The following is an 18,763-nucleotide window of genomic DNA, read 5'->3' on the forward strand; positions in this document are numbered from 1 at the left end:
GAAGGAAGGACTACCCTGTAATGACTGAGTAATAGCTATGAGATAAAAATCCCTCCAAAATTAGAATGATCACAAGAACAAAACTGAACATTGTTTTATTGATAAATAACTTTTAAAATAATTTAACTCAAATATTCTAGCATTACAATGGTAAACAACGTGAAAATTTTCAGAAAGTCAACTGAAGTCAACAGAATCCAAACTTGTTAAACAAACACAGATTTTTCAATTTTATCCCCATTATGTCTTCAAGGCCATGTAGTAGTTATACTTCTCTTCAAAGCCTGTTACTGATTTTATTGCTAAGCTGCTACATTGCAGAAGTGATGATTAATCACCCTTTGAAAATTCCACAAGACTTTGAGACACAAAATCATGAATCCATGTATCAATATGTGGAAGAGATGTGTCCACGAGAAAAGTCACTATTTTTCGATCCCAAGAGTTAGTGCTGTCATTAACTGCCTGTATCTGTGCCACAAAAGGTTTCTTCTCTACCAGATTCCGAAACACTATTGATGCCTCTTCTGACCACTGCTGGTTTTTCACTCCTAGAACAAACATAAAGCAAAACAGGTCATTTATAGACTAGAACAATCTAAGTTTAAAAGAAGTGGTGTGAGTTTAAATACTTGAGAAAACAGTTTTTAAAGTGCTAATGCATGCAACTTAAATCTAGAAAAAACACACAAGCTCACTCATCTCCCACACAAACAAACTTAATTATTACATTTATTTTTTCTTGAAGTTTAAAGATAATGCTAGGTTTGCAGAAGTGAAAGGCAGATGCACTGACTCACTGAGGAATTCAGAGAATATTAGCTGCCTTGCATGACCAGGGCTTATCAGGAACCATGACAAAAAGGAAACTAAAGATCCTTTCAAAACAAACTTCCTTTGTTTTCACCCTGAGAGTGCTGACATTACTTGTCCCAGTGGCCTTGCTTTAGATTTTCATCTCAAAGCAGCATCAGTTACTAAAACACCTGCCAAACCTTTAAGTCCCAAACAAGACATATAGGGGGCAGAAACAAATAGAAATTATGCCTAAATGCCTCACAACTGCTCTTACTTTTTTCAGAGTAGTATCCCACAAAGTCAAGTCTGCTGGAACCTAAACAGGTTTTTGAATATGGCTGCAATCCACCTAGAAATAAGTGGCTCCTGCAGACTTGGGATTCAGTTGCCCAGACCACTGCTGGCATACGGCATCTAGACACATGGGCTCAAATATCATGGTGGAATACCCAAAAGCCACTTGATGGATAACAGAAGCAGAACAGCAAAATGACAATACTTTGCTTTTATTATTAGCAGCAGCTTGCCACTGACAGGACAACACAGGAACACAGTTGCCTGCAGATTCCAAAAGGAATGAAAAGTCAATAGTTAATCAACACTTAAGGAAGAGTAATTATTGCTAGGAAAGCATTATGCAAATGGGAAAGCAAATGGGATTTTACAAGGAAACAGATTAGCGACTAAGAGGCATGAGACACAAAAACAGAGAGAAAAAAGTGGAAGAATAGCAGGACAATAGTTACTGATCTTCCAGGCTTAGCTGGCCTGCTTTGACAATATGAAGAATCTCAGAGGCAATTTAGCTAGCTACTTGGGAGACTCAGTGAAGCAGGAAAAGTAGATGACTTGCAGGCTTGCTGGGCTGGATCCTCCAGAAGACAGACACAGCCAGAAATCAGCCACATCACAGCACTGCACGCCGAGGACCCCAGCCTGTCGGCAGCACATCCACCACACATCACTAGTTTAAAACAAACCCCAAGGTCACACTGAGGCTATGCAGGAAAGCAAATCCACAGAAGGCACAGGACACTAACTCTGTCACCTGTCACTTCCAACAAGTATATTCTGTGACTGAAATCTAGAGCAGTGCTGACCAAACAGCATCAGCAAGCAGCAGCTGACTAAGATGAGATATATACATCCCAAGACAACACAGAAATGAAGGAAAAATTTTGAAATGAAAGAAAATACAGCAAGGAGAGATCAATTTTTACTTTTGAAATTCCCTCAGATGCATGTACACTCTCTATGTGCCATATTCTCAAGGAAATTTTCTTATGTAAGCTTATTGAAAGCCCCATCCCCTCATGGAGTTCTTTGTTTGAGAAAACCAATATATTTCAGGCAACTTTGCATTCCAAATAAGCACTGGAATTACAATAGGGTCAAGATATATATATATATAAAATCCTCTAGAAATTCAACATCTAGGTTCCTAACTTTATGTAAATTATGATAATCAGAACATTAGGTCCTTAACAACAGTCACATCATAACTTTCACACTTGGTAATTGGCTATGTTAAAGGATCCAAAAAACATTAAGTTTTTATTTCCCTGTGTCTTTTGCATAGTAGATATCACACACATCAATGATAAATTTTATGACCACGAAAAGCAGCTGCTGGTAAAGTTTAAAGAGTCTACATTCTCAAAGATGGTATCCTAAAGTGCTGCATTAAATTAAACAAACAAAAATAGTTAAATAGAATCATCACCGCCTATGTATGCCAAGAATAAAAGCAGGACATAAACATGTAGAAAAACTCAATTACATAATCTTTGACTTTTTTCCATTTTACATTTCTGTTCATCTCATATGCCCACTGATGTAAGACTTTAACAAAAACAATTGCAAATGCTTGATACCTACCTGCAAGCTGAGCTGTGATAGCTTGGAAAGGTAGTGTTCTGAACGTATCCAGGAGCGGCTGTACTTTCCCTACACTGACAAACTCATGTTTGCCATAGTCCAGCTCATACACTGACAAAAACCCATTTCTAAGAATCCCTTTTATTATGACCCTGTACCACCTAAAAGGGGGAAGAACAAGAATAGACCATTTGAATTCATATTCGCACACTGTCAAAGCACCAGAAAAACAATGCACAACCAAAAAATCTTGACCAACATGCCTCAGGCTTCCCAAACCTGGATTTAGCTGAATAATATCAACTATCCCAGCTACAATCTGGAAGCATGAAGAGACTGCAATCTCATTTATTCTCTTAATCTCTCAGATATCATTGGACATCTGCTATGTTGTTAACAATGCAGACTAAGCAAAGCTAGGCTTGCCTAGCTTTGCAGAGTTAAGCTTGCTTTCAAAGATTTTAAGTAATTTAAGTATCTACTTACTCATCTCCAATTTTAGCTGCATACAGCTTATTTTTTTCAATGGTCACAGGTTTCTCTTCTGCCCTGCTGTAGTACAAGATCATTTCTTCCATTAGGGCGTACAGATTGTTTAGCTCATTCCAAGGCTGGACAACGAAATGACCGGGATGGCAGGCCACCGAGACGTAGATATCCATGAGGTCACCAGGCTTTGGCAAGGGTAGAGGGGGCGGCATCTCCATGGTGGACACTGCACTGCCGGGCTCTCTGCCTGAATCAGGGAAACTCTTCTCCAGCTTCCCACTAGGTAACTGTAGAGCTGGAACAGCATCACCTACAGCTTTTGTGAAGCCTGTCCCACTGGGAGCCACACTCAAGAAAACATCTTTTTGATGCTTCCACAAGTCTGCATTTTTGATCTGTCTATTGATGCTACGATCCATGTCTGGGAAATTCTCTGGAGCAAACAAGTAGATGTGTGCAATTCCTTTTGAAGCATCCTGTTTAATCACCTTGGAACACAAAATACCATTTAAAAACCAGTTACTAACTATTAAAGGCACATCTGATTTTGTACAGAAGACTAAAGCAGCAACAGTTCATTGCACTTACATACAGAAACAGTTTCAGTGTTCTCCCAAAGATATTAAAGAAGTTGGGGGTAATAAGCTGTTCACAGCAGATAAAAAGATAAAAAGCACCTGCAGCAATTCCACTAACTTTAAGCAAACACAAAACTTGAATTTTGTTCCATCCAATAGGTTCAATCACAGTACTGTAGAATTGAATAGAATTCTTGCTTCCAGAAGAACAGTAGCCAGTGTCCACACAGATCTAAACAACTTATTAAATAATAACACCTAATCCTTTAAGCTATCTTCCAGTCATTATAGGAAATGAGGCCTGCTAAATTAGATGAAAAAAAAAAAAGAAAAAAATCTTCTAGGTTTCTCTTGCATGTAATTTTTAAGCACTGACATAAAAATATTTCCTATTTACCACCAGATATGCTAACATTATTAATAGTGAAGCACTTAAATTTTAATTTGACCAAGTATGCAACATTCTTTTAAAGATGCTTCTGCTGATGTTCCTAGCCAGGAATAAAAACTTTCTGCAATTAAAGCATGAATCTGTTCTCTATTATTTAATACAGCCAAAATGAGCACCAAATTCAAGCTCTTTTGGAAGAGGATGTCTAGAAAAGCCAGGTGCAACAGGTGTAAGTCTCAGAGTAGAGGTCTAGACTAAAGCAAGCAAGAAGGTTATGGAAAGATATAAAGCACTTTTTCAAAGTGTCTGACAGCAGCTGGAATCAAAAGGTTAAGAAGAAATTATCTTTGTTTAGTCTGTAGTTATAATAGATTTCATTTATAAGGGTATTTTCAGTAAGTTAAACTAAGTGAAAATTGCAAATGGAAACAATTTTATCTCAAAGATAGGAGAAATTCTAACTATATAAAGCATATACTAAAACAAAGTCAATTAGAAAAAGCAAATAAAAAATAAAACTGCTTTCAAAGAGACTAGAAGGAGAAAAAGCTTTGCTCACAAGAGGCGTAAAAGTAATTCAAGATTAACTGAGAAGTTGTGTATTTCTACGTGCTGAAACATGACAAATATGTTTCTTTCTTATCAGTGGCGAAATAACTCTAGCTGTATATTTGGACTTGGACAGCAAAATGAACAACTGCTGTGAAAATTCCTAAATTCACAGCAGAGGGGAAAAGACAAGATTCTAACAGGCCTAAGCAAGTAAGTTTTATAATAAATTTACTAAGAAAAGAACTTTGTATAGAATTTATGTCCTTCAGCTGGATACAAACTTCTACACTTCTGTAACAAAAACCAATTTGATGAGCTGTTAAGTTTTTGAAGTTGTTCTTCCAATGCTCTTTCCACAAGCCTATGCGAGTTCAGGTCTCATAGGCATTTTGACTACTTACCTTCATGCTAAATTCAGGACAATTTATTACAGCATCTCTCAGCCACAGTACAGCATCTGGAGTCCACATGCCAGTGTTAGGAGGCAGATCTGCCAGACAGCACTTCAAAGCCTAAGAACAGAATTAAGTATACAAGGTATAATTTGGTAATACAAAAGCTGGTCCAATTCAGAGAATAATGCTGACAGAGTCAATCATGCATGACAAACAGAAAGAGCAAAACACAAATCCAGTACCATGACACATACACAACATCCACCAACTCAAAGGACTACACTGTGATTTATTTCAGGTGAAGATGCACAATAAAATACACTGCAATGTTGAATGCTGTGAAACAAAACAGAATTTCAGTACATAAACCTTGAAGTAGCAGCACTACTAACACTGCCAAGAGATTGAATACAGGTTAACTTTAACATGTCTTCCTACCTGAGGAGGTATTGCAATTACTTCTCTCAGGAATTGTGGTGGGATTTCTTTGAGCTCCGATACTTTTACAGTTGCAACTGTTCCACTATCCATAAATTGCACATCAAGTGCCCGTCTAGTGTGAATAATTTTTATCTGAAAGAAGAAAGCAAGAGCATAATTTTGAGATTAAAAAACCAACAGTGACACACACATAATAAAATATTTAATGGAAACAAAGCATTCAGAGTGAGTTAAACAAAAAGAAGAGACATTTCTATGTGGGCAAATTCTAGTTGCTTTTTGAATACTTCTTACCTCTACACGTGCCAATTTTCCTTTGGAAGGAAACAAGCAGATTTTGCCACAGAAAGGTAGCAATACATTGAACTCAGATGTCTGCTGCAAATACAAAAACAGGAGTCAAAAAGCACAGAGCTATTACTATCTGGCACACTAACCATTTCAAAAGCAAGACATGGCATAAAAAGTATTGAGAAGCAAAAGCTCTGTTTCAAATAAAAAGTATCTTTCTGGCTTTAGAAACACTTGTTATCACATTGCTTTAAGCTTCCCCAGCTGGTAAACTTTTCATCCCAAACTCTGTATCTTAGAGGGAAATTGGGAGAACATGAAGTGGCAGGGGTAAAAAGCCACATTTGGAAAAAGACTAGAAAATCACCAACAATTACTTGACTTGAAAAGTGAGAGCAGTTAAGGGCTATGACAGACAAGTTCAAGTGAAGAAGTTCCTAGCTTATATTCTAGAGCATACAATTTCTTGAGACATATAACAAACCAAATTTACTGCTAACTCAAATGAAAGTCTCATAGGGGTGACAGGCACCATAATAATCCTAAATAACAAAACAAGAAAAGAGCTACACTATAAAAAGTAGGGAAACTACATTTGAAGAACAATCAACATCTTACTAAGTTTAAATTCTTGGGCAAAATGAGTTAAAATACTCCAGATAAGCTGCAAAGCGTGGTATTAAAACAATCTGAAGAACCATCTCTTTCTTTGATAGCAGCAAGAAAATAACAACCACTCTCTCCCAAGAATACCAATTCCTGAAACACCTATATGGCTGCCTTCCTTAGTGTCTTTGTGTTGCTAAATATTTTAGCAACTTTTAGCAACTTGTGCTGCTAAACTTTAGCAACTTTAGCAAAATATTTATACACTTTCTTTCAGTGTTTAGCTTGCTTGAAACTGAATCCTGATAAATGAAATATGTTCAGTATAAAATAGTACCAGGTGGTCGTGACAACAGGTCTAAAGCTTAACTTCTACACCTCAAACACTTCGACAGCATAGCTTCACAAGCAGCAGTTCCAACAGGATCTGCTTTGCATGATTTGATTTTGTCAGGCTCAGCAGAACTACAAAATTGATTATCTTAATTCTTACAAATTAGATTCTCATAAGATTTTTTCTCTTTGACCTAAATTCCCTTGAGACTAGTAAGGTTGCTGCATGTATCTGTAAACATGGTGGAACACCAGACTTCTCCACCATGTGCCTATTTTAAAGCAACTTAAGACTTTTCAAAAAGTCCCCTATACATCACTTTGACGTTGAAAAGAATGCATCAAAAGACACTTTTCACACTGAAAGGTGTGCGCCAGAAAACCCCAAACTAGAAAGAGAACTTTTAGCCTTTTTAAATAGTCTATGGCTACCACAGAAACTTGAACTTATGTGCAAGGAAAATTATTGGTACTCTCTGGAGAAATGCTGCATGACTTTACCACTTCCCTTACCGTGGAACTTACCTTGTAAATAAAGTAGTCTTCTAGTTTCTGCAATATTTCAGAAAGTCTAGACAAGCCTTTGGACGGCACTTGACAATACAGGCTCCCATCAGAGGAAACACTGGTTACTCTAACATTGGTATACAGTGCATCTACCTGCAACAGTAAGAGTGTGACAAGAAAGGGAAAAAAAAAAAACCCCACAAAATTTAGCAAATTTCTGACTACTGTTTTTTGTCCATATAAGACCTCAACAGTAATTGATTTTTAATAATTAAGGAGGAAACAGGACAATGGTACCTGTAGGTGCAGTTCAAGGGACTTGTCATACAATGCCTTCAGACAAGTAGCATTGATGTTGATATCATCTTCTCCAGAAGTATCATAGAGAACAAGAAGAGGAGTATCACTCTTTTCCAGTATTTCCACAGCAAATATCTTGAAACATGTCTGTGATTCCACAGCCTTTACTAGGACAGGATCATCACAGAAGGCTTCCAGTCCTGTAAAACACACCGGACCTTTTTGTGTACAGAAGTTTTACTGCACCCCTATTACTTGCTAACTACTTAATTTCTACTTTTTTATCAAAGAAAGCCACCTGTGGGGGCAGAATAGAAAAGAAAAAGACCCTCTTCAGAAAGAGTTGAGGCAAATGTGTAGAAAAAAATGGAAAGCATGTCAAGTATTAAAAAATCAACCAATCAAAAATAATTCAAGCTCATTCACAACAATTTCATATATTTAAAATTTAATATTTTAAAAAAGTTAGAAAGGCCTACTAGTTTTAGAAAGGTAAATAAATTGACCTTTCTAATAGCACTAGGATCACTTCAGAATAATTAAACATATTTAGAAATATTGCCTAATTTGGCAACAACAGATGTACTTCATTTATGGAAAGAAATGTGCTAGTGCACATTGCTTGACACAACATGTTTCCTTTACTTTAAATGTTTCCTTTTATTTCTTTAGGCTCATGTATATTAAAGGGATAAAGACATCCATGTTAAGTGCAGAAACAATTAGGCTCCGTTACAATGGTACAGGATAAAATCATCTTCTAATATCAAGGATTCTCTGTAAAACTCTTCTTCACATCCTTTCTTCCTTTCTTTTCCTTCTTTCCATGCATACCCATGTCTGCTTAGACTAGCTGAGCTGAACAAAATCTATCAAACACATATAGAACTATTACAAAAAAGGATCAGAACTCCCAGGCTCACAGAGGCTTCAATACATAAGCTGTGCCAACAGTAAGCATGTGTGCAGTCAGCACTGGCTTTCTCTTACCTGCCAGTTTGCATTTTGCAGCTTGAAAAGGAAGTGATCTGAATTGTTTCTGCAGTCTGCACACACTGTTGCTTTCAACAAATTCATTGAAGCCATGATCAACATAGTATACCTGAGAAGGGAAAAGGGAATTAAAAGCACAAGATCATGAATATAATTGTAAGTATGTTTCCTTGAGTCTAGGGAGACTGTATTTGGTTGCCGCATTCTCTAATACAACCACAGACAAATTACTTTTTGCCAGTTTAGTACCATTAATTTCATGTTTTCAGGGAAAGCCTCCTTCTCAAGATGTGTATAATACCATCTGCTCCAACTGTTCTGCAGAATCTGAACTTCAAACAGGAACTGTGCTGCAAGAATTCAGCATATACTATCTCAAACTATGCAAAGAAAGGTAATAAAGTCACAATTATTATTTACAAAGTTTTGAAAGTGTTGAAAAGTCAAATACTACTTAGGTGCCATTTTAAGTTTTGCCTACTGTTTTTACAGCATTAAGAGAATAATTTTGATTTAAGCTTGTCTTTACTTGATCCAAATACCACAGTCAATGCAGGAAACTAGAACGGAAACTACTACTGGCAGCAAATAACTGGAGCTAAAGTTACAGAAGGAAGGCTTTGATGGGACTTCCTACAACTTTTTTCTGAAACTCTATCTTGCACAATATCTCCAAAGCAAATATTAAAAAGAAGGTCTAAACACTGTGACAAAGGAAAATCAGCAAAAGCTGCAATAAAGCAGCAGCCTTCTCTGGACTGATAGCTCTGACTAGGGAGAAATTAGAAGCAAGCATGCTGCTAATTTTCTTGCCACTTCTCTAAAACCAACAAGACCTCTCTTTCAGAAGACCAAGTTTTGACATCCAACTCTAATTCACAGCTGAAGGGTATCATACTAACTTTCAGAAAAAACTCAGTTCTAATACATGTGCTATTTCAGTATTTATAAAATTGTTCAACTTCAAAAGTATGTTAAGCAGGGCTGGGGAAAGAAACAAAAATGTTAAAGATGTATCATTAATACTGATTAGACAAGAAATAACTGAGCAGTATTAAACTTTTTTTATCCTTCTAATAACTTCACTACAGATGGCAAGAAAAGTCTGTTCAGCACAGGAAAATTTTTTAACAGAGGAGTGAAATAATATCAATGGGGTTTAACTAATACATACAACATAACTCCCAAAACACCAGATTTGCCTGGAAGGGGAAAGTATACTCTGGTTTTTTGTTGGTTTGTTTTTTTTTTGTTGTTTTTTTTTTTTTTTGCTATTTAGTGCATATTAGAGATACTTCAGTACAAGACTTCAGACAAGATCTAGGAGCAAATGAATGTTGTCCTTCCCTTCCTCTTCCTGTGTTTCCCTCAAACCATTCCTCCTACCAAAGGTACATTTTCAGTACCAAAGTGCTATAGGGCCTAGTTCCTTTTAAAACCAAAACCAAAACTCCCAAACTCAAACTATTCATGGAGAAAAACCTGAAAGATCATTTCATTTTATCAATCATATAACTTCTACAAGGTCTTAATTTCTCATATACCTGAAAATAGAAGCACTTCAGGGCAAGAAAAGAAAGAATACTAATGCTGCATATTTAAGACTTGACTGTGTATCTAAAAAACAAGCTTGTCTCAATTCTTTCACCAAGTGCCAGAGGAGGTAATTGCTTGCCTTTACTCTGTTGTCCTCTAGAGAAATTATCCGTGCACGCAACCAGGCATCTTCTTCAGCATGCACTGCAACAAGCTGCCCAACACTCAGAGACTGAGCTGATGACACTGTACTGGTCTGATTGTAGTATGCTTTCATTTCATCTTCCATTTGTTCCTGGGCAGAAGAATACTCTTTGCCCACATACCTAAAATATTTTACAAAAAGAAACAAAAACAAAAACAAAAACAACCACAACAAGAGTTGGGATGCAACTTCAAAAAAGCTGAATAAAAACATAAGAACATTTACATACATATATGAATAAATTATATACATTTTCTAAGACATTCATGTCCAAACTCTTAGCTTTTTAGGACAAAAAAGTTACCCTGTTACTAACAAACACCATCTTAATCTGGTTTTCACTACAGTTGATCTAAACCAAAGCATCTAAAGTGTCTTTAAAAATTAGCTGTTAAACCAAGTGCTGTTTTCTCTCATACAACAGTTTTATCTTGGTATTTGGCTGATGACCTAATGTTCATATTAATGCTGTTTTTGCTACACAGGTCTTCTTAAATCAAGTATATAAAAAAAAAAAAACTCTCTGGAAAATCCAAATGGGAAGTTCTGAATGCTTCAGAAACAAATCAGATTAGAGCAGACAAAAGGAAAAGGAAAACCTATCCACAAATTTGTATTACTAGCTACTGTTTCAGCTTGTTCATAGAGATCATGATTCTACTAAATTCTACAGCATAATTTAGATTATATGCAGATAGTGTAATGCAACATGGTATCATAACTCTGTTACAAACATTATGTTAAATCTGACCACATTCCAGGGAACTCTGATTTTCCTAGAAACAGCCTTTTTGTTTCTGTGCAAGCATTCATCTATTTCATAATGGAGATAAAGTGGGATGACAGTCACACATGCGTGACTCAAAAGTTTCTTGAACATTTGTTTCATAAAGATACCCAACAGACAGTCAGAGTAACTCAACTGAAAGCAGAAGAATCTTTCAGAATTTCCTGCTTCACTCCCTACTTTATTAATTATTTCTTGTAAGAGTTCAACTGCAGTACCTAGTGTATCATCTCTTCCTTCAAACACTCTGCTGTGAATGTCTAGCAAATACTAGGAGTGTTTCTATCTATCTCTCTATCATGACTACATTACAATTCTTTGAGAATTGATCCATGTCTCAAAACAGAAACGGCATCAAAACCAGCACCTTTCAGCATTGCCTTCATTTGTACTGCAAGTGAAAGGTTTCAGACAAAAAGCTTAGCCACATACCAAGAAAGTAAAGAGATATTGCTCCATCCCTGAGATTGAGTTAGGAATCTTGATTTTATTGATCCTGCAAAAATCAACATCAGCCAACAGCAGCTACATAGTTCTTGTGTAGGTCAGCAGAGAGGCTGGTAGGACATGTAAGAAAAGAAGAGCCCATGCGCTGTTTCCTCCCTATATGTCTACATGAACATTTTCTTATCATGGCAAAAGACCCTAATCCCTCTAGGGCTAGGTTCATCATATCAGGATAAATGACCCTGCCCATGAAGTATATGGATAATCCTGAGTAGTAATTTTTGTAACTAGGACCAAGAAACCACTAATTATCACCATGTACCTACCAGAGCTGACAAAATGAGAAACTTCAATACTGCCCAAGAAACATGGCTCAAATTTGGGAATGGCTGCTTTGTAGAGAAATTTTTACATAACCATCTTCAGCTCAATGTCATATGGTATTTTAATCCACAGTACTCAAAGTATTAATCTGAAATACTTAGGGGAAACATCCTCAAAATAACAGACTAGAAAGCTAAGAACCATTACTCCACATGGACGGTAAGTTAAAAATGATGCCAGAACTAAAAGGTGCACAGGAACGTTTTGTAGAGTTAAGTCACATGTGCACAGTGGGCTGGAAGTAACAGATGTAATGTAACAATCCACCTCTTACACTGTCCCCTTAAACCAGGCTGATTAGGAACCAAATCAAGAAACACTAGTAGTTTTTTGCTGGATGAATGCTCATCTTTCCATAAGTAGAATCTGAGTGCAGTCAAGTCATGTCTAGTTAGTGTAAGGTATAGAAGCAAAAAGTATTTTAATAAGCACAATAGTAATACCAGAATACTGTTTTGTGTTATAGTGGGATTATTTTATAACATCTTCCAATTGCAAGTCAAATCTGCCTTGATTCTCAGACACATTAAAGCTAATGATAAAAGTGATTGGTTCAGGACAGAAAAAGTTTCAGAAAATTTCCATTTAAACACAAACAAAAGGATTTAAAATTTTCATTAGCAAAATAAGTAAATAATAAAGTCCTGAAACCTCCTGTTCATCTCTTTTTTTTCTGGCAACCTGCACAATATGAACATGTGGATTTAAAAATAAAGCAAAAAAGGAAGATTCCAAAATATAAACTTGCCTAATAAGGACCTCATTAGTGTTTTTCAATTCTAACACCATGATGGACACAGATCCTTCTGATGGAATAATTAGAGAAGGAACAGTTATGTTTTCTAGGTACTGGTCCTTGGATTCTTCATACTGCTGTTCAGCTGTGGCCTTCACACTATCATGCCTCTTTACTTTCTCAGTGACATTCAGATTTTCATCAATGCATTTCTGGGGTTTAGCATAGAGGATCGCCTTTCTGGGGACTTCTGATACGTAGTCCACAACACATACATCTGACAGCAACTCTAGATTATTTAGAATGTCTTCTGGGAATTTTACTTGGTAAGTGTCTTGGTAGACTTTGGGAAGTGCATGAGCCCAAAGACCATTGGAATACTTCAGCAAGATGCCAACAACTTTTGCTTTGAAGTCGCTACTGAGTGATGCAGGTGTGGTCTCCATACTTGGCTTTAACAAAGGGTCTGCTTTTGGTGAAGTAACATTCTGAGATGCCTTTTCTTGTTCAGCATCGCTTTTTGCTGCTGGTGGTATTTTCTTAGCAGGATAAATAAATCCATCTATTGGATCACCTCTGTGTATTTTCTCCACCTTGGAAAACAACAAAGAGAATCAATAATCAGTTCCATTTGTAACACTAAATTGTTTGGTCAACTACACTTTTATAATATGCATTTTATACAGACTTTGAAGAGAACATCGACAGGGAGCTAAGCTTGAGGCAGTTACTACAGGTTAGCATTTCCTGTAATGCTTCCTCCTCTGTTTTGAAGGCTTCCAAACACATATGAGTACATCAGTAGTAGGCAAATATCTAATCTATGCAATACAACTGGGACTTGCTTCCAAAGAAGTAAGTACAGTCTCTCTTTCCTCCTAGCAGGACCAGAAGATGGTGACACCCTTCACAAATTTACATCTTTTCCATGTTAACCTTCCCCACAGGCAAGCGGATCATAAGCAAAAGTTTCTCTCAGTTTTCTAAGGGAAAGAAGATTTGTCTCTATACTTCAGAAACAAGAGGACACTTGCCGAGCAGTGCTGTCAGGCAGGCTATCTGCTGTCATGCTTAGGGAATTAGTTTTCTTTACAAAAGTTCTGATATCAAGGAAGAAATTTCTGTTTTGTAATAAATTTTGTAACAAAATTGATTAGACCCTTTTAAATCATGGCCCCAGCTTCCTTCAGAACCAGGTATTTTACCAGTCCCTACATATCCACCCTTTGCTATAAGCTTATCACATAGTCTAGAGTCACAACATTGAAAGTACTGTTTGAGAACTGTAGCCACAAACTCACAATAAAATTCTGCTTCCTAAAGCTTTGCAGTTTCAACCTAGATTGATCTAATCATACCTTAGCAGGAGTCTATGTAAAATTGAGATAACAAAAGGTCTTAATGTTTTCGCATCGGTTCCAAAGCAAGAAAAACAAAGTTCCAAAGTAAGGTTTATGTAGCTCCACTTTGGAGTTCCTTTGTCAGAGGAAACAACTCTAATCAAAGTAATTTTTAAAAGCACATCAATGAAAAAACATGGAGCAGCTGAATTACTTGCTACTACTCAGGGGTAGCATTCACCTCCACCCTATTATTGTCCACACCCATCAGAACCTTATAAACCTTGCCCAACTAATTATTTGCAGCTCTGTCCTAGCAACAGACAATCAAAGCAGAATGAACAAAACTCCAGGTATTTTCTTACAGAAAAAGAATAACACATATCACTCATTATCAAGATAACATTAGCAAGAAACAAATACTGAGTTACAATTATTATTGAAAATTAATCAAATGGCCTTTGCTAGAATGGCCTGTGTCTAGAATCATGTATTTTGTCCCATGTATATCACATCATACTTAGCTCAAATTGCCACATGGTCTGAATTAAGAGTCAGGAAATGAACTATATAAGTGCATTTCCATACACTTGCTCTGCATTACATTGTCTAGGCTGGCACCAAAACAATCTGTGAAAAGATTATTGGGAAGAGGCCTTGGTCAACTTCCATGAACATTAGCATGACACAAAGAAAATAATTTTCATAGATATAAAAAAAATATTAACCATGTTAGAGAACCCTCACACATTCTTGGTAGCATGCCTAAATTATTCTCTATCAGTGAAAAACCAAAATAGAAATATTTTCTGCAAGAATAAGACATAAGAAAGCAAAGTTCTTGGGCATCTCTGCTAGTCAGCTTAATATAAGAGACAATAAACATGTCTGGCAGTAAAACCCAGAAGAACCAAGATGCCTTCAATGATTCCTGACAGACAGCACCTATATTTGTACCCTCTGATATGAGGAATCTTACAGTGCCCATTGCACCACAGGAGAAGAAAGGAGTTCAGTTAAAAATAGAACCAAACAAAAAGCTTATCAAAGCCTTGCAAAGGCTTTGATACATGGTCAGGAGACCTAAGTATATCAAGGCACACAGACAAAAAGATCAGAGCATGCCATTTTGGCAGATAATCTTATCCTAGATAGAGAGGAATTGATAAGGATGTCCCATGTGTCCATGGACAAAGCTGAGGAATTCATTTACATGACCAGCCAAGGAAACCTTTACAACCAGAAAATACTTAACATTATCAAGACAACAATTTGTTTGAGAATGCTGTGTTGGACTATATGGCAGTTCATTCTGGAAGAAGCTGGATGCAGAGGTCTACCTTTATGTATCCCTTCTCTTGGCTAGTGCTCTTTAAATAGAGCTGCAACACAGCTGAATAAATTTTTGCTGACAGGACTATAAACCCTTACACAGTAGACCAGCAGCAGACTGAGGAGAGAAGATCCTCAGAAATCTTTAAGCCTCTTAACTCCAATAATAGCTCTGGGGTTTTCTAGACACTGAAGTTCAGTTTTGAAGAGGCTGTATATGCTAACTGCGCAAACCATTTAGAGACAGCAAAATGCTATTTTCAGTAAATTGTTTCAGATTACCTCAGTATAAATAAGCACAGGCTGACATCACTAGAATCACAGAATCATAGAACATCCTGAGTTAGAAGAAACCCACAAGAATCACTGAGTTCAAATCCTGGCCCTGCACAGGACATCTCCAGGAATCACATCACCTTCAAGGCCATAGAAACTTCTCATAACAAGCAAATGGCTCCACTTGTGAGCAGCACTTCAAAACAGACACCCTTTCTTAAGCACAAATGTCTCAACCAAGTTTCCTGTTGAGCTTACAGATTTACCTTCAAGGTACTCCCCATTCGTATGGCTGACAGCCCAGCTCTGCAAGCACATTATTATACTGGGAGGTACCGAGAAACACCTGAAAGACAACGTAGTCAGTCATTTGTCACAGCCAGCACAGGTTCATGAGGATAAATTCCTGCTTGTCAAACTTAATCTCATTTTATGACAAGACAGATAACCCACCTAGCTGATCCAGTGGATATAATCTTTTTGGGTTCCAGTAAAGCTTTCCATCCTGGCTCTCACAGTGTCCTTCTGGATAAAACATCCAGCCAGCCCACACCTGGATGAACGCATCACATGATGTGTGAGCAACTGGCTCATGGGTCAGTGAATGGGGTGACATCAGACTGGTGACCTGTCACTGGTGGGGTTCCACAGGGCTCCATCCTCAGCCCTGCGCTCTTCAACAGCTTCATAAATGACCTGGATACTTAGTAACCCTGGGAAGGAGTACTAAACAAGTTCACAGAAGATAAAAAACTGGGAGGAGCTGTTGACTCCCTCACAGGCAGGAAGGTCTTGCAGACTGACCTTGATCAATTAGAGGGCTGGGCAACCACCAACAGTATGAAGTTGAACAAGGGGAAGTGCTGGATTGTGCACTTGGGATGGGGCAACCCTGGATGTGTGTATAGACTGGGGAGCAAGAGACTGGAGAGCAGCTCCATGGAATGGGAGCTGGGGGTCCTGGTCAGTGGCAAGTTGAACGTGAGTCAGCAGTGCCCTGGCAGCCAGAAGGGCCACCCGTGTCCTGGGGTGCATCAGGCACAGCATCACAGCCAGGCAAGGGAGGAGATTGTCCTGCTCTGCTCTGCTCTGCTCTGCATTGGGGCAGCCTCACCTCGAGTCCTGGGGGCTGTTCTGGGTGCCACAATAGAAAAAAGGCATTGAGCTGTTAGAGGGCATCCATACGAGGACAATGAAGGCAGAAAAGGCCTCAGGTGAAGGCCATATGAGGAGTGGCTGAGGTAATTTGGTCTGTTCATCCCGGAGAAGAAGAAACTGAGTTGCAGTTACAACTTCCTTGAGGGAAGGGGAAGAGGAGCAGCAGGCACTGATCTCTTCACTCTGGTGACCAGTGACAGGACCAGAGGGAATGGTCTGAAGTTGTGTCAGGGGAGGATTAGGTTGGGTATCAGGAAAAATCTTTTTCAGCCAGAGGATGGTGTGAGCACTAGAACAGGCTCGCCAGGGAAGTGCTCAGAGCACTATCCCTGACAGAGCTCAAAAAGCACTTGGACAACACTCTCAGGCACATGGTGTGATTCTTGGGGATACCTTGTACAGGGCTAAGACTTGTGTTTAATGATCCTTGTGGGTCCCTTATAACTCAGAATATTCTGTGATTCTATAACCTGGCCTCTTATCATCTCTCCATTACACAGCACAAAGCAGAGGCAACAGCTGGCAGAATGAATTATCAGGGCAACAGAGAGTGAAGCCATTCTACACAGGAGAATAATATTTTTTTCCTGGGCTTGAATAACAGAGGCAGCTCTTAAAAACTGAAATCTGGAGACTCAAATAATAAAACTTCAAATAAAAAAGTACTCCCAAGATAAATACTGACACTGCAACTGAGTGAAATGCAAAAGAGCAAGTCCCCTTGTTTTGGCATACACATATAGCAAGGACAAAAGCAGACATGCTCCTGTATTGGCAGGACAAAATCCTTGCACAAATATGCTTGACAACATTTAAAAAAACCACTGACCAACATATAGAAACTAAAGAAAGTATCCACTTTGCAATGCCGGCCTTACTTAATTGTGCGTATAGTGATAGTCATAAACTGGTAACCTCCTGGAGCATCAACAGGATGTTTCCAAGAAGGAACTGGAGAAAACACATCCTTGAAATGAGAGTTTCTAGTCAGAGTAGATGTTGTTCAATTTCAATGTTACATTCAAACTAGCATATGCAGTTATTTTCTGCTATTCTTCTGCAAGGCAAGAAAAGAAAACCCGCAAAGGAAGTTTAGCATTTAATGTCAGTGACAGAGTCTCATCAGAAGTCTGGCTCTACGGTTTTTAGTATCCAACAGGTTCTCAAAGACGGCTCTAAAATACAAATCAGAACTATCACTCTGATACACTGAGAAGAATTCTTCGGATATGTGGTGCAGGAGTTTTTCAGATCTGATTTAAATATGTGACATGGAAGCTCAACCACCACAGGCATACATACCAGAGACTGTACACAGAAACATTTTAGTGACAGGCACCTTAGACAAACATTTCAGTGTGAAGGCAGCTCTCATCTACCCGACTTTCCTCAACAATACATGAAATTAAGACTCCTAACAAGCTGGAGCTGAAAGCAGTGAGAAGAGTATTTCTGGCCTTGATCAGCACTACCTGACTTCTACACATTGGCTGACAGCACTTCTCTGTTACTGGCAGCCACCACAACTTCAGGTCCCACTGGTTTTGTCCATCCCTCTACAGTACAGGTCTCCCCAGGCAATGGTGAGATGCTGCTTCAACATTAACATTCAACTCCTCCCTGTTCCAAGTAGCTGCTTCTGAAAGCTATAACTGAACCATGTGTCCAGAGCAACCAAATCTGGGGAAAAAAAGAGACTTGGTCAGTGTTCTTGAAAGGCTGAAGATCCCCACTGCATATGGTGGCATCACTCAGTAAGGAGCTTTTCCTTACAAAGATCTGGAAGCTTCTTACATCATCTAGTTACAGCTAATCCTTGAAATCCACTCCAGCTTTTGCAGCTTCTAGTCTGATATACAATTAATTATTTTGCATGGGAAGCTGATATCTATTTTCTTACCCTAAACAACAAAAGAACACATCAAAACACTTGTTTTTAGCCAAGTGTCACGTCAACTGGGAAGCTGAGACAGACTGGAATATGTTGGCCAAAAAAGCTGCAGCATGTCC

General features: G+C 38.1%; 1 protein-coding gene across 6 annotated transcripts in view; it reads right to left on the reverse strand.

The window, feature by feature from the left end:
* Positions 1-79: 79 nt before the first annotated feature.
* TDRD7 (tudor domain containing 7) overlaps positions 80-18,763 on the reverse strand; it is a 47,044-nt gene continuing 28,360 nt past the window's right edge. For 5 of the 6 annotated variants that reach the window (XM_071424567.1, XM_071424568.1, XM_071424569.1 and 2 more), the window contains 11 exons: positions 12,660-13,240; positions 10,228-10,414; positions 8,550-8,661; positions 7,557-7,759; positions 7,278-7,412; positions 5,817-5,900; positions 5,520-5,654; positions 5,088-5,198; positions 3,163-3,653; positions 2,677-2,837; positions 80-551 (listed from right to left, as the gene is read on the reverse strand). In XM_071424567.1, coding sequence (XP_071280668.1) covers positions 331-551; positions 2,677-2,837; positions 3,163-3,653; positions 5,088-5,198; positions 5,520-5,654; positions 5,817-5,900; positions 7,278-7,412; positions 7,557-7,759; positions 8,550-8,661; positions 10,228-10,414; positions 12,660-13,240 — 2,421 coding nt within the window. In that variant the 3' untranslated portion in view covers positions 80-330. The remainder of the gene's footprint in view (positions 552-2,676; positions 2,838-3,162; positions 3,654-5,087; positions 5,199-5,519; positions 5,655-5,816; positions 5,901-7,277; positions 7,413-7,556; positions 7,760-8,549; positions 8,662-10,227; positions 10,415-12,659; positions 13,241-18,763) is intronic. The other variant, XM_071424570.1, reaches the window with a different exon arrangement.

Source organism: Agelaius tricolor, unplaced genomic scaffold, assembly GCF_023055355.1.
Source record: "Agelaius tricolor isolate 1412-34295 unplaced genomic scaffold, bAgeTri1.0.p SCAF_4, whole genome shotgun sequence".
Taxonomy (NCBI): domain Eukaryota; kingdom Metazoa; phylum Chordata; class Aves; order Passeriformes; family Icteridae; genus Agelaius; species Agelaius tricolor.